This window comes from Spea bombifrons, chromosome 2 (assembly GCF_027358695.1).
Source record: "Spea bombifrons isolate aSpeBom1 chromosome 2, aSpeBom1.2.pri, whole genome shotgun sequence".
Classification (NCBI taxonomy): Eukaryota; Metazoa; Chordata; class Amphibia; order Anura; family Pelobatidae; genus Spea; species Spea bombifrons.
Genome location: NC_071088.1, coordinates 102,743,416 through 102,758,779, shown reverse-complemented (window position 1 = coordinate 102,758,779; position 15,364 = coordinate 102,743,416). Strand labels below are relative to the sequence as shown.

Here is a 15,364-nt window from a genome sequence, read left to right as displayed (position 1 = left end):
TATATTTAATAAACTTACAGGATATCATAATCCTGTCCAAAGAGTTGACCTTTTTTTTTTTTTGTTTTTTCTTCCTATTTGGGCCTAAGGTTTAATGTCAGATGTTTTCTTGACCTTACGTTTTTATTAAGTCAGGGGCCAGTAGATGGGAGGAAAAAATTACATTCCATGTTTTAAGCAGAAAAACATTTGCATTCAATATGTGCTGTATATTATATAGATTAGTACTGAATACCCCAAAATCAGAATGTGTTATGTTATACTTTTGGATGCCTTTCTCTGTGTCAAGAGAGCGAAGCAAAGTTTAGTCCCAGTGCATTACTGATGATAAAAGCATTGAGGTGGGGGTGATCTAGCCAGGTGTCTTGGGACATCCTTTTCGAGCCCTCAAATCCTCAAAATATGGAGGATAAAAGTGTCATGTCTTACTGGCAGGCACATCTTGAATGTGGTACCACATAAAGGACACGGAAAAGCTGCAGTTTAAGCTTAGGAAAAGGGATGAGGAGGCACTCTAGGTACCACTGTCCTTCCTGTGAGAAACTCACCAGAGTAGAAACAGACAACTGATGGGATGCACCCACAGTTAATGAGTTCCAAAGTGTCCTGGCAAAACCGCTAGAGAACTTGTATCAACAGTCACTAATGACAGGAGTAGTTCCAGAAGACTGGAAGTTGGCAATTGTACCTCTCCACAAAAAAGTAGTAGGGAAGCCTCGGCCAACTACAGACCAGCAAGTCTTATGTCAGTAGTTGTCAAATTAATAGAAACCATGCTAAAGGATAGGATTGTTAAATATCTGGAAGTAAATGGTTTGCATGATCAGAAACTACAAGGACTTGCTGCAGGGAGACTGGGTGACTAAAAAATACCAGGGAGGAGCTGTTGGGGTAAGGTGGTTTTTGGATGTCAAGATGGTTTATATGGATAAGGCAATAGCGGTGTGACAGGAGGCAGAAGGTTGTATCTAATGGTATTACCAATGGGATACCTCAGGCATCGTTATCGGTATCCATACTTAATATTTTATCAGTGGTATTACAGGTCACAAAGGTAAGGTTTGTCTTTTGCAGATGATACAAAACTCTGAAACAGGGTAGACCTTCCATGTGGAACAAGTGAAATGGCAAATTATTTCTGATTACTTAAAGGCAAGCAAATGACACAAAGTTTTGGAAAAAGTAGCCAGTGTTTATATTATTGAGTGGTAGAGGCTGATATAGTGAGGGAATGTAAACATGGATGGTATAGGCATAATGACTATGGGACTGGACCAAAGGCTGACTGGGGTTTACATTCTTGCATCAGGAAAAATAGGCAGACTAGGCTGAATGGTTATTACCTACCATCAGATTCAGAGTTTCGATCAACAATTGTATTATGTCATTTCACACAGAAGTAGAGTCTTTTTAAATATATATTCTGGTCTTCACTAGTGAGGTCCTGCAAAATTGGCACATGACCTACACAAAAATTCCAACCGCTAACGTGTCATGTAACTTCTACAAAACTTGCACGTGCGCGGTAATTCTGTAATCTTTAAATGTATCTGAATATGTTGGTGTATTTCTCTGACATTATCACACAACCTGTGCAAAATAATCCCAAGCAATAAAAAAAAAATTCAGCTAATTCTTGCTGTGGCTAACTTTGGTAGTAATAGCGGCCAAACGGCTGTATAACTGTCCAAATGCTCCTAGTAACATGGCATGATTTGTCTACTTAACAGAAATACATACTTTTGTGGCAGCATACTAAATGTGAAGAAAAAAAAATTTGAAACGATGTACACATATTTGCCAAATGTATGGAAATTCAATACAAATGAGGTACTTCCAAACTATATGAATTATTACATTTTAGGGATTATTTTGTCAACTAGTTGAGGAAAACCCATGAAAAGCGTTTTTTCTATTTTCCTCTAGTTTTTAATACTAGTTAATACTACATGTGTTAGGACCATGCATAAGCCCTTTAAAAAAAAATAGATTATTTTATATGGTAAAAATGGCAAAAACCCCACAATTTTGTTAAAAAAATTAAGAACTTTGAAACAATCATCTGAACAAAATTAAGTCTGGATTCAGAACGTGCAACTAAATTATATTCTTCAAAACTATGGTGAAAGGGACCTTCCAGTCATCGTTTTCCCTTTAATGCATACTATAGCTGAGTGGTCCCTCTATATTTACATGGTGTAAAGGAAGCAAATGCATTGGTGGATTCGGAAGAAAACGTCTGTCACATGATATACTTTTCGCCAGGCAGCTCCAACTCGGCAAATGTCGTAGGGGGTCAAATGAGAACTCTAGTGTGCATGTGTGGAAAGGGTTCCCATTGACTCCAATGATCGAGGCAGCCAATTAGTGTTGAGCACTGTCTAACGGAGGAACCTGAGAGCTGCAGCTTCTTCCTAAGAAGAGTCGTTATAAATCCTTGTAAGGCACTCAAAGTACTTTAATACGTATTCTTCTTTGGTGAGAGGCCAACAGGGTCATTAGACAGTACCTTAAAAAAGACAGCCAGCTCCAGTTTCCTTCTGCTAAAATTCATCATTTACCTTAGAAACTAGTTTACCTTTCATGCAGATTTGTGAAGCTTTTTATGTTCAAGATAAATGATGACACGAAACATTAAATATGTAAATTGTAACTGTTGAAAATGTAACTTTTTGGGAACATCACTTGCATAAAATAAGAAACAATTAAAGAACACATCTGTGGGTTTATTAGGCTTCCTATAGAAGGCTTGCAGAAGCTATAGTGAACGTCTTGTTTAGTAAAACAACTCAATACTAAAATTGCATTAAAATGTTCTTGTAAAGAACAGCTGCAGCCAAAAGGTCCATCTGAATGGCACTAATTGCCTAGTTTGCTCTTCTTGAGGGTTGGTTCACCATTTGCGTTTCTTTGGTCCCCGTCACTCAGCGCAGTGATGCCTGGGATCTGTTAAAGACACAACGATCAGTTAACACACACATACACAACCTAATAGATACACACACTATCCACACAACATCGAAGCGACTGACCTCTGGTTCTATGAGCTCCATGCGGATCTTCTGGTGCTGGATGTTTGATGCATCCAATGAGATTTTCACTTTCACTTTGTCAAACATGTAAAACGTTGCGTTTTCAACTTTGAGGGAGGGAATCTAAACAAAATTAAATTAGAATTTCAAATCTGATTCATCAGTGCGTAATTAAACTACTTGAGAAAGAAAAGCCAGAAGAAAAATAATGACAAACGTACAAAAAGAGAAACAACCTAAACTGTAAGAAACACACGTCGTCTATGTTCTCCATAAATATATTTATATTGGGTATGGGTGATAAGCGCCAGTATTTTTAATTATGTTACTGAACTCTTAAAGGGTTCTTTCTAGAATGCTCGTGTGTTAAGCGAATGATCCAGTAGGAATAAGAGGATTCAAATATTGCCAATACATGGTAAAGGTTTCACTCTAACAGATATTGGAAATGGAACCAGTAGTAGTAGTAAGTAGTAGTAGTAGTAAGTAGTAGTAGTAGTAGTAAAGCCAGTTTTCACTTCCCCATATTTTCTAGAGGCATAAGCACATGTAGGTTTAAAATACCCTTTAGTGTTCAATCAGTGCTGTATTTTGCTTCGAGAAATAAACCAACTGTTTCACCTTGCACAATGGATAATGTAGGAGCAAACTCAACCAGATAACCCGCAAATCTTTAAATATAGAATACTACTACTAAGTTGCGCTGCACAACCCAATCACCAGTCAATGATATCACTAATCAAACAAACCCACGATTCTTGGTGGGGAAAATAATAAACTCGTTTTTACTAAAAAGTATGTAATAAGTAACAGATTAACGCCTCGAGCCCCATGGGGGTTTTGGTACCTTACGGGTTTCATTAAGATTCGCCTTTTCGGCGTTTGATGTACAGGCACAAGTTACACATCCTTTTTTTCAGAACAAAAAATAATTAGAAGTGCTCGTATTTATTTCTGCACTGTTATCAGTGCAATATGGCTAGAGATCCCTCCAGCATTTAATAATATTTTTTTTTCTCCACTTGAGGGAAGGAGGAGAAACATTATTTCTCATGATCACCCTGCACATCTCCATAGACTTGCATTGGGATTGCAATGTGTGTAATTCAGGAGCAATTGGATGTTACAGCAGGGTCTAAACAGACCCTGCAGGGGATATCCTGTCCTGTGCTGACCTTCTGGTTGATGTCAGCAATGACATCACTCACGGAAGGGAATGCACGATTGGTCAATTGATCTGTGAGCAGGAAACAAAGATGCTGGGGGAGTCCAGGCTGTCAAAAGACAAGATGTCCCTGTCACAGCAAGAAAGTCGGGACGTACATGTACGTCCTAAAGGGCTTTATTGAATGCCTATTTGGGACGTAACTGTACATCTATAGGTCACTGAAGAGGTTAACCAATAATAGTACTCTTAAACATAATTTAGAATTCTAATAAGCCAATTAGTAATTTAAAACAATGATTTTCAAGTATTCCTCTTATCAGCCCTTGTTGACCCACCAGGAATAAAGCAACCCCGGGTTTGTTTGACTACAATGAAATCACAGACTTATGATCGGGTTGTGCAGCACAACTTATTATTATTAGTGCTTTGAGAAGTAAATGCAAAAAAAGCTGCAATTTCATCTTTGGTCATAGAGACATTTAGATATCTTTAAAAAAATATCGGACATAAATATACAATATGGAAACACTACTGATCCCTTGCACTGCACCATAATCCTATAGACCTCATCTATATACCTGGGATACAAAATAGAGTATGGGGTTTCTTGTTTTCTTACATAATACCAACTGCAAAACTTGACAGATTTTACTTAAATATACTTTACTGTTATACATCAATCACCTTACCTCGTCATTGTAAACTATTTTAGGTTTTGCTTTGTTCTTTTCCTCAAAAAATACAGTTCCTTCTAAACCAAATTTGGGAATTAAAACAACTATAGCATTTTTTCTCACAAACAAAATGTATCCTTCTTCGCTCATTATTCCTTTGTTCTTGAAGAACAGCTGTTGAAGAAATTAAAATCAGCCCGTTAATAAGAATACTGGGAAACCGAAACCTGAAATTGTGATACCAAGCAGTACCATATACTTGACTTAGACAGTAGGTTTCGGATTAACTCCTTAATGACCTTAAGATGTATTATTATGTCCTATTGAAAATGGTCTAGATAGATGTTTACATAAATAGTTGTCTTATTGTTTTTGCACAGGCGCGGATGTCGTTTGCCTGGGGTCCCCTTATCACCAGGTGCCAGCTTTGGGGGGCTCCTTGTTGTCTGATCTGCTATAATGGCATTCGGTGCAAGCACTGATTAAACTAACAGGGGACACCCAAACTTCCCGTCAGGTATTCTGTGTCAGCGGTGTCAAGTGCTGACAATCTCAGATATAATGTCAAATGTTGAAGAGTTCCCACACTAGGTTAAACTTTCATTTGGGGGGGGGGGTTGTTGCTGAATTTAAATAAGAGGGTTTTGTTTGTCATGCCCTGAAAACCCAGGAAGTTTATTCTTAATCAGATTTAACAAGGCAATATGCAAGAGATACTTTTGGGGTTTCATAATGCATGGCTAAGATGATCAAGTGATTTGTGTCTATTATACAGTATATAATAGTATATATCAGCATTAATTGGGGGGGGGGAGTGAAAGTTCTACAGTAAGATTCTTTAAGTTAAGCAACAACATACCTGCGTATGATAAGAAACCGAAGCCCGTTGTGAATACTGAGCCATCTTATGCCGATAATTGATATTTTTGCAGATATCCGACAATTTGTGCTTGTCTGTGAGATCCGGGTATGTGCTATCTGCTCCTACAGTGACTGCAAGCAGTCTGTGTACTATGATATCAGCATACCTAATGAGTACAAACAGGATTTAAATAGTGCAGGGTTATCACATAAACTTTAGGCCATATAGCAAACCAACACTTAGATACAAGGAAATTATACTATATATTACTATATTTTATTATATTACTATTATATACTTTAATACTGCAGGATGAATAAACTCAAACAAAATAAGTTAATGAATAAAAAGTAAACATAAACATGTTTTATTATTGGTTGTAGATTTTTTATGTATAGCAATCTAGAATATTATTAAGTAGGTAAACTTTTTCCTCTACATTTCTATACTAACCTTCTGATTGGAGAGGTAAAGTGAGTGTAAATGGGAGAGGCTAGACCGTAGTGAAGGAAATCATTGTCCATGCCGGAGCAGAAGTAGACAGCTTGCATCATGCATCGAGTTGCCAGGATCCTCAGTAGAGTGTTTAGGTATGGAAATTCTGGAGATGCGGCCTTATCTAAAGAATCAGCCAGAGCCTTAGCAGAGTCACATTTAATCTCCAAGTTCTGCAAAACAGATAAGCAAGGGTATGTAAACTAGGAACCAAACAATCAGATTATACACAAAAATGGGCAGTTCAGCGAGGCTACTATTTGCTCTACTGAGCAAGAAGGGCACAAAATTGCCCTTCAAAAACTAGGTGTAGACATAATCATTGGAACAATAAGGGAACTCCTTCTACGCGTCTGTACTCTAATACGGTGAGTTTACCTTGGACTTTGCAGCTTTCACCAATATATCATAGTTTGCTGGCGGTGGTGCTGGATGTTTGCGGAGAAGAGCATATTCTGGAAACTCATCGTAAATTTTTTGTGCCACAGAAATATTAGCAAGTAACATAAATTCTTCCACCATTGAGTTGGTTTCCCTGAAAAGTACACGTAAAGCGCAAAACTCACTACCAACAAACCAAGCAATATTCTCATATTCCCTCGCATTGAATACACATTTGGAGATCAGACAATATTTAATCTATCAACGCTTTAAAAAAAAAACAAAAAAAACCCCACAATCACTCTTCTCTACGACACACAAACTGCAAGAGTTAACAAAACATTTTAGAATTCTTTTAGAACATTTTAAAAATGCTAATAGACACACTTTGAACCGCCATCATTACCAATAAAACAATACCAATTAACTCAAAGAATCCCGGATAAAAGTGAAAACCAACATACTGTAACTCCTTAGTCTGAAGGTCTATGGGATCGTGTGTTTCACTGTCCATGTGGAATCGAACCTCAGGTGAAGAGAGGGTTAAAGCTCTGTAAGAAATGGGGAAAAAGGCCAATGGATTACATAAACATGCATGTACATTCTCTGCTATTATACACTTTTATGGGATATTTTGTCTTGTAAAACACCCTAGAGGACTGTGCAACACATGGATAATTTATCATGCAATCTCTGTGTGGGGATTTGTATCTGGACAAGCGGGTTCGTCCAAAACCTTCTTGTATGTACCCACACTTAACTCAGAAGACAAGGCTTACTAAAACACATCAAACTTTACTGTCTTCTACGCAAGTTACTGTCTTCTACGCAAGTAGGGTGTGACAACGGGTCAAACTGGCCCAATCATTAACTCCTTTAACAGCTCCCAGCTTGCGTTTCTCTACAGTAATTGTCATACCTCTACAGTACCTGGGTTGTTGACAAGAAGCTGCTAAAAATGCCTTATATGCTGGCTTCTTATAACTCAAGAAATAGAAATGCATTTCTTACTAACACTGCGGAGTAAGAATACTCCAAATACTTTGAGAACGGCGTCCTTAGATAAACAAGTCATCTCCCAGTCAATGACAAATGGTTGGAGTACTAATCGCTAAAGGTCATGAAGATAAATCTATTGAATCATTTACCCATTATCTATTCTCTTCTTCTTCAAAATTTTGGCTAATTTATTCAGCAGACGGAGACTTTTAGTAATCTCATCGTTCATTGCAGGCGAATCAATTCTCATCTGTGCTTGAGCATACGTAAGGGAAGCCTGAGGAGGACACAGAGGGTCATCTGTTAGCAGCCACCGACAGACAAGCATCTAAATAAACACTAGGATACATGGAAAAGGCATTCATTTTACCGGACTTCAAGGTCTCTCTTACTTGCCAAAGGCACGTGGTTTCGGGCACATTTAAAAACAAAACATTACAAGCATTATTTTTTCCCTTTAAACATAATGCACTATATTCACTAAAGGGAGAACTCTCCCACTTCCCTATTATGAAGGCCAAACACTTCTCTCGTAAGGAGGGCTGAGCTTGCCCCGTGTAATGCACAATTCAATATGTAAAGAGACTGTCAAGAGCCCCCATTGATTTAACTATACATTATACAGGGCCAGCCAAGCTCCTCCTGCAGCAGAAGCTCGCTAGGGTTGGCCTTTCATAATGTGCTGTGAAGTCAAGGAGCTAAAACACAACACTCCGGTTTACTCTGCCTTTAGTCTATACGTAGAATAGCCTTGTGGAAACTTTACAGCTGCAGCTGAACTACCTCCCAGAGAGTTGGACTGATGAAGAATCATGGGAATTGTAGTCAAAAGAGTTAAACATCTACCTGGTCTACAGAAATGTACAGCTCCATCAAGTTGCATGGAGCCAAATACGCGCGCTGCGACTCAAGCAATTAGCCAGCACAGTTTTTTTTGGGGGAAAAAAAAGAAGGTTTTTGGAAAAAATCTTAAAGAAAAGAAAAAACTGGCATAATATTTTATTCAAATTGAAATCTGACAGTCTTGTTAAAATACGTCTGACTTTCTTCAATGGTAAGCAGTAGCATAGTTTGGCTGGGGAAAAGCCCTAGGCCTGAGCAAGGGGCGCACACTAGACCCCCCCCCCCCCATCATTTACAGCAGCAAATCTGACACTGCTGGTTCGTTAGTTCTACGACTCAAACATGTTCCGGATCTACGAGTGATGAAACACACTTACCTTTGAATTGATGACACTTTTGGTGAACTTTGTATTTATAATTTTAGCATCTTGGCTTAGCTCCCAAATACAGGAAAATGCCAGTCTGGAAACGTAAACAAAATAGTCTTAAAAAAGGTAAATCAGGCAACGTGATATGTTTTAGTACAATAACACCAGAAATGTAACCTACCTGTCCACTTCCGACCTTAAGGAACATAAATTTGAGCTGAGCAGTTCGGGAACCATATCGATTCTCTTAAAAGTAAAAGAAACATACACATATATTATTTCTCCTATTCATTGGTAAATTAACAGTTTAAAGATGAAAAGTTCAGAGGTCAGCCAGATTTATTAAGAGCGATACAGAATACATGCTGTTTAACCACAGATTAGTCGTTCTGTTACTATTAATCTATATCTACACTGCATGCCATCTTTATTCTAAAAATACAGGATTGACCCAAGACATGATCCTTGGGTGGATAATTAGGGATTTCTTTGAAACGATATATCCTGTACTAAACAATTAGCAAAATACTAACAGTATGATCTTGGAAAATGAGCTACACAAGAAGGCTGCATACAGAGAAACAACATTTCTTTACTATACTGTTAACACAGAGCGACGTTTCAAAAGAATTTGGTTAATATCAAGCAAAATATGCTGTGTAAGGCTGTGATGATATGTTTAATTCTTACTTTTTCACACAGATAGACGGTGGTCCCCCTGTTAGCGGATTCTTGGTCCAAAGCAGTTCCTGGTCGAATAAAATGGCTGACATCCGCAATGTGGACTCCAACCTTAACAGAAGAGACATTGCGATGCCATCGGAAAAGTTTGCATATTGTATTGCATATATGTATATTGCATGTATATTGAAAATATAAATTACACGTATGCATGCATCACGCATCTGTTTTCGTGTATGCGTCACCAGAGAAATCTGCAACGCTAGTTGTAGGGTCCTCTTATTATAAATATAAAAATGCAAAAGACATCCTGAACTTATTTCCAAACTGTTTGATTTTCTTGCATTACTTTATTTGATTCAACAATGTGTGTGTCTTTGTTCATAACTTTGCTCTTATGAAAAACAAAAAAAGGGCAGCCATACCTCCAGATTACCGTTATCTAGTTGGCGACAATGTAAGGCATCGTCAATGTCTGTACATCCAGGAGGATCCACACTACATATGTAAAGATGTCGGAGGTCAATTCTGTTCCTCATATCCTGCGTGTTTAGAAGAAAAAACACCATATTGAAATGTAGTCAGCTATAGAGAGACATAGGACTTACATACAACAGCTTCACATTTTGAGAAAACATTATGTTTCTATCATTACCTCTGGAGTAATTGTCCATGGCATCTGGGGAAGGAAGCTGAGAACAACTTGTGAGAATGGCTGGTGAGGAACATCGTGTTCCAAGAGCAGCACCTCAGTCTCCGTCTCCTTATCACCAGCTGCTCCTAAATTCTTGACAAAGTGACCCTGCAAAGGATATTTTCCCGAATTACTTTTACTAGTTAAACTAAAATATCAAAGCATTGCTGTTAAGCACTATTTAGGGCAAATTAGTGAATCATAGATGTATTCTCATTTATTTTTCTTCAACTACTTTTACTTCACTGTAGTGGTGCAATGGCAAGATTAAACATTTTTTATGAAGCCAAATAGTAAATATTTCTTTTAATTTTCAGAAGAATTATACCATTTACAACAAGTGAGCTTTATATCTACTCATCAGCGCTGAGATACTAGATAAATGCTCATTACAAGATACGCAAAACAAACTAGTATGTTAAGTTCACTGCAAGTTAACTCACGTTAGGATATCTTGAATTTCTGGGCCAACCATCTATGGCAACTATGATCCTCTGGCCTTCTAAGTTAGACGACTGTCTGGTCTCAATGCGAACTCGAGGGATCCTCCGATCAGCTGGCGTGAACAGATGGCGAGTGGACTGGGAATGTGACATTTAGATAAACAGGTGAAATTCAGAACCTGAATCCAGGAAAAACCACACTAGATTGCTAACTTCCTGAGAATGTTCGCTGTAGACAAATGTCATCACTTCACGTGTTGTATAGACATCTTCCTCTACCATCTCACATATCTCAATACTACATGCCTCTTGGTTTAGTAGCTCAGAACAAGCTTATGTATCAGTCACTTCACGTACGCTGTAGATGTGCCGTCCAAAACATTGAACCAATTCCTTTCTCGGTTACCCAGTTGCTTGTTATTGGTTCTATTGGTTGTAATGCTCCATACCTTTATATGCCTTGACTGAAGAGCAACATTTTGATATGTTTCTACAAGACCATTAGCATTCCACCTTGATGCTATTAGGTTAAAAAAAATAAGACAAGCCAATGGACTGCAACTTGTCTTTACTTTACCTATAATATAAACGCTAATTCAATGTGCTTTGGTCCTAATTCCTAAAATATCCAGATGGTCTGAAGTAGGACCAGGGGCTAGTTTCTGCTACTGCTTTATAAGCTACAGAAGTAATTTTATACAATCGCCAGGGGTAAATGTATAATGTAAAAATATAGCCTGTGTAAGATATTAAATTGTAATAATTTAATTTCTAATAAAAAGTTAAGCAAAAATACACTTCTTTGCAGGATGAAGAAATAATATTTTAACGAATACACCTTGTACTAAAAATCAAAGGTTTCTTGCCTGTGGATGTGATGTCCCACTAGCTCCTCACAAACAATGTAGAAACGTACAGCAGCTGATTACTAACCTCCTTAATTTGTGATTTGGCTAGCATGCCGCAGTATGGTCTCCAGCTTCTCTTTATGATTCCCACCACTTTTCCTGATGGCTTAGTATTGTTTTGTCCACCAGTTTTCAGCTGTAAGGAAAAAAAGTTATTATAGCATATTATTAACATTATATGCATATAACTTAACCAAATTGGCATATCTTTTAATTAAAATGTAAGTCTTACTACTAAAACAAATAAAGTTAGGTTGACCAGAACTCTTTAGTCAGGAATACGAGCAAAGAAGTCACACACCATTTTTTCTTTTTCATCTATGGATTCAATATCATCAGTTTCGCCTTCATCCTGCAGGACAACGGACGAAGGTGCCACCCAATTTTCTTTCTCCAGCAATTGTACGGCTACAATATCTTCTTGCATGGCCCTGTTCATGTTTCTTAATCCTTGTAGTATTATCTTAGGAAGGAAAACAAAGAGGGGTAAAATCATTTCGCTTACTATCTATGCTACAATTATGCTTATGGTAAAGCATTTAACTGAAAATTAGTTATATCAGGCCAATAAATTCTTTCCAATTTTTCTCCTACGTTCTGAAATTTTGACCAGAAATCTTGCTCTTTCATTGGCCTTGTCTTATACTTAAGATAGCCTCTTATCTATCTCATTCATTCACTTTTAATTCCTGCACTCTCTACCATAGAACAGAATAGACCTGCTGGATCAGACATCCTCTACCCAACTCAGTATGAACATTTCAAAAAAGAAAACACAGGATTTAAGCAGCACTCAAGTGGTTTGCATTCTGGTGGGAATGGTACAAGTGCCTTAAAATGCCAAGAAAATGGCAAGACAAACTCATAGTCTACTGTTGATTTTCTCGCAATACGAATATAAAGATGATTTTTATTAGTTATTTTTTATTGTACTCTCTGAAGGAGCTGAGCATAGGATAACAGGTTTTCCTTACAGAAATGAATCTGCCATACCTCCTTGTTCTCCTCAGAATCTCCATGAACCCAGACTGTGGCCTCAAGGTAATTATCTCGGCTTGCTCGGAACGTTCCTTGTACGTAAGTCCCAGATTTTATGCCCTGCTGTAACTTTGACAATGGAAGGTGCTCTGGAAAAATTATTTTCCCACTTTCTATTTCATTCTGGATGAACGCACAAAAAAACAAAACAACGGAAAATGTTAACAATTATGCTATAAACTGCTGGTGCTGTTTAAGTACAATGTAATGCAAGAAAGACACTCCCTAAATGATGATCATGTGGTATGTGATTAAATATTAAATATGGAGAAATGTAATTATCACTAAACACGTTGCTCCTACTTTAAACATTTTACATAAACTTTTTTTGACATTCTCACACACAGAGACAAGTTTTTGTACAATGTCTCATAAAACAGAGTGTTGCTCAAAAGGCATTTTTAGCTCATCAGAAGATGAGGTCTAATCATACAGGCCAACGGGGTCTAGGTTCATCCCAGCCAGTGGTAATTAATAGATAGCAACCCGAGTCTTCCCAAATCAAAATCAATACCTGCTCATCAGACACAGATGCAAGACGGTCAACAAGCTCAGGATTAGCGACCAAGCTTTTAACGTATTCTTCACCTGGTAATCAAACACAGATCTAATTACAATGCGAGACATCTGAAGCTTATTGGAGTATTTCATTGGCAAAAGCAAAGGTAAAAATCAAATATTGGTGCAAAATAAAAATAAACGCCATTAACTTTTTGTTTTAAGTCAGAAACCAAAATTAAGATTTTTGTGCAATTCTTGCCAGTGGATAGTATGGCTTTACTGATGCCATAAAAACCCCTAGAAATAATAGGTTTGTATTACTGGAGCAATCCCAGAGAAAGGTTGTGGTTAGACATGCTTTAAATACATTTTTTTTAAAAAGTAATTCAATATTGAAAACCAAAACCAGACATTGCGTCAGGCATAGATGACTTCATAGCGGCTGAAAACAATTCTTGGCTCTTTAGTACAACATGAGAAGCATAATTCGTGGGACTTATATAGTTGCAGGACCTCTTCTTTTTCAAACATTAAAGAAGCATGATGGAATAGACCACTAATGCCAGTAATACTTTGCATTATCAAGCACGCATTCACACTATTTATGTCACCAGATGGGACAACCATGAACAAATTTAAGACCAACTATTTAATTACCTTTACTTGCGCGTTCCCTTAGCGACAGACAACAATTAAACGAATAAGTAAACTCCTCTTACATGTGTATGCAACAATTCCTTCCTCCACTGCCTTCTCTTTGTTCTTTCGGTCATTTGTAATTAAAAGCACTTGGAAGTTTGCCATATTTTCTGATTTTTTAATATGGTCAGTGTACCATTTTGCTGCAGTTCGAATGGCTCGATCATTGCGATCATTGGCCGTTTCCCCTTTCTCTTGTTCAATGTAGGTTTCCCTAAGAATAAATTAGTAGAAAGAATACAGAAAATGTGAGAGCGTGGACCCTTGGACATTATCAGTCATCTATAATATGCGATCAAACAGATCTAATGCATTTTATAATTATCAACCAAACTTAACAAGCAAAATTATAATTTGCTTATATATATATATATATACATATATATATATATATACACACATATACATACATACACACAACTATACCGTTAACTATACTAAGAGTTATATTCTTTGCCCATTTTGTATTAAATGATGTCATCAATATGGTCTCTGATCTGGTATAAAGAAACAGATTAGTATGTAATCTAATAACGGGTGCGTGCTGGACAATAAAATGCTTAAACTTTACCTATGATGCTCATTGGTGAATGTATAGAAAAACTTCTCTGTGTTATTAGTAAGATCTCTAATTCTTTTATAAACTGGGGCACTGCGTCTCCTCGCTTCCTGAAGCACGGTCTGCAGCAAAATCACATTCTGAATGACAGGGTCCTCGAGGATATCAATCTAAAAGCAAAAGGTTCAAGATTGTGTGACACCTGGAAAAAATAATAGCATTCCTGGTATGCTTATAATTAAAAGATAAATATTACCACAATAATAATAGGATAGCATAGTTAAAAGATATTATAAATATTACTAATGTAAGTGACTGTACCTGATGAAGCAGCACATTGGTGTCCGGCATCAGATAGTGGGGTGTTGCGCAGAGCGAGCTCTGGAGTATCGGCTCTACCTGGAGGACCGGACTCGTCTGCTGGCATTCTTCGCACCCTTGGCAGCCGCACGTGATGTCATCCCGTAAGTAATGTTCTCTCACAATCTTTAACACGCGACCGGTGCGGGTCTTCTTCATAAATGTTTTTGACTTCAACATTTTTTGTCGTTTTCCGCACAAACTATATGTAGAAAGAAAAAAAAAATAGTCATGGAAAAGAATTGCTAGAAAAGATACTTATCTTATTCCGATGTTAGAGAAGATGCTTAAGAAAGAGAGCGGCAGCTAGTAACACACTTTATAAACAATCCACACATCGTCCCTTTAAACAAATATACGAACAAAGAGGATTCCGCGCCACAAGCACATCCATCAGTTACGACACACACATGACAAACACTACTCCGGCATCAACTTTAGGCACAACTGGCATTCAAAATGTAGATTTTAACCCCCAAGTAAAAAGTGTTGGGGCAATCAGCAAAGATGATCAAACTTTTTTGGGGGGGACTGGTCTAAATTAAAAATTTTTTCCTTATAATTATTCACATTGAATTATGTCTAATATCACTGATTTCGTAGATTGTCTCGGTGATGGAGAGGTTAAATGTAATGCACACATAGAATTATATCAGAAG

The 15,364-nt window shown here is 37.4% G+C and overlaps 1 protein-coding gene across 1 annotated transcript; it reads right to left on the bottom strand.

Moving 5' to 3' along the window:
- Positions 1 to 2,705: 2,705 nt before the first annotated feature.
- DIS3 (DIS3 homolog, exosome endoribonuclease and 3'-5' exoribonuclease) lies at positions 2,706 to 14,907 on the bottom strand. Its single transcript, XM_053455409.1, has 21 exons — positions 14,667 to 14,907; positions 14,358 to 14,515; positions 13,807 to 14,000; positions 13,101 to 13,174; positions 12,542 to 12,709; positions 11,850 to 12,011; positions 11,574 to 11,684; positions 10,641 to 10,778; positions 10,159 to 10,305; positions 9,929 to 10,045; positions 9,513 to 9,614; positions 9,004 to 9,068; positions 8,832 to 8,916; positions 7,761 to 7,888; positions 7,077 to 7,163; positions 6,610 to 6,766; positions 6,190 to 6,404; positions 5,734 to 5,902; positions 4,890 to 5,048; positions 3,033 to 3,155; positions 2,706 to 2,946 (listed from the first exon to the last, which is right to left on the bottom strand). Exons 1-21 carry the CDS (start codon positions 14,883 to 14,885, stop codon positions 2,860 to 2,862), a joined length of 2,865 nt encoding a protein of 954 aa, XP_053311384.1. The 5' UTR covers positions 14,886 to 14,907; the 3' UTR covers positions 2,706 to 2,859.
- Positions 14,908 to 15,364: the final 457 nt, after the last annotated feature.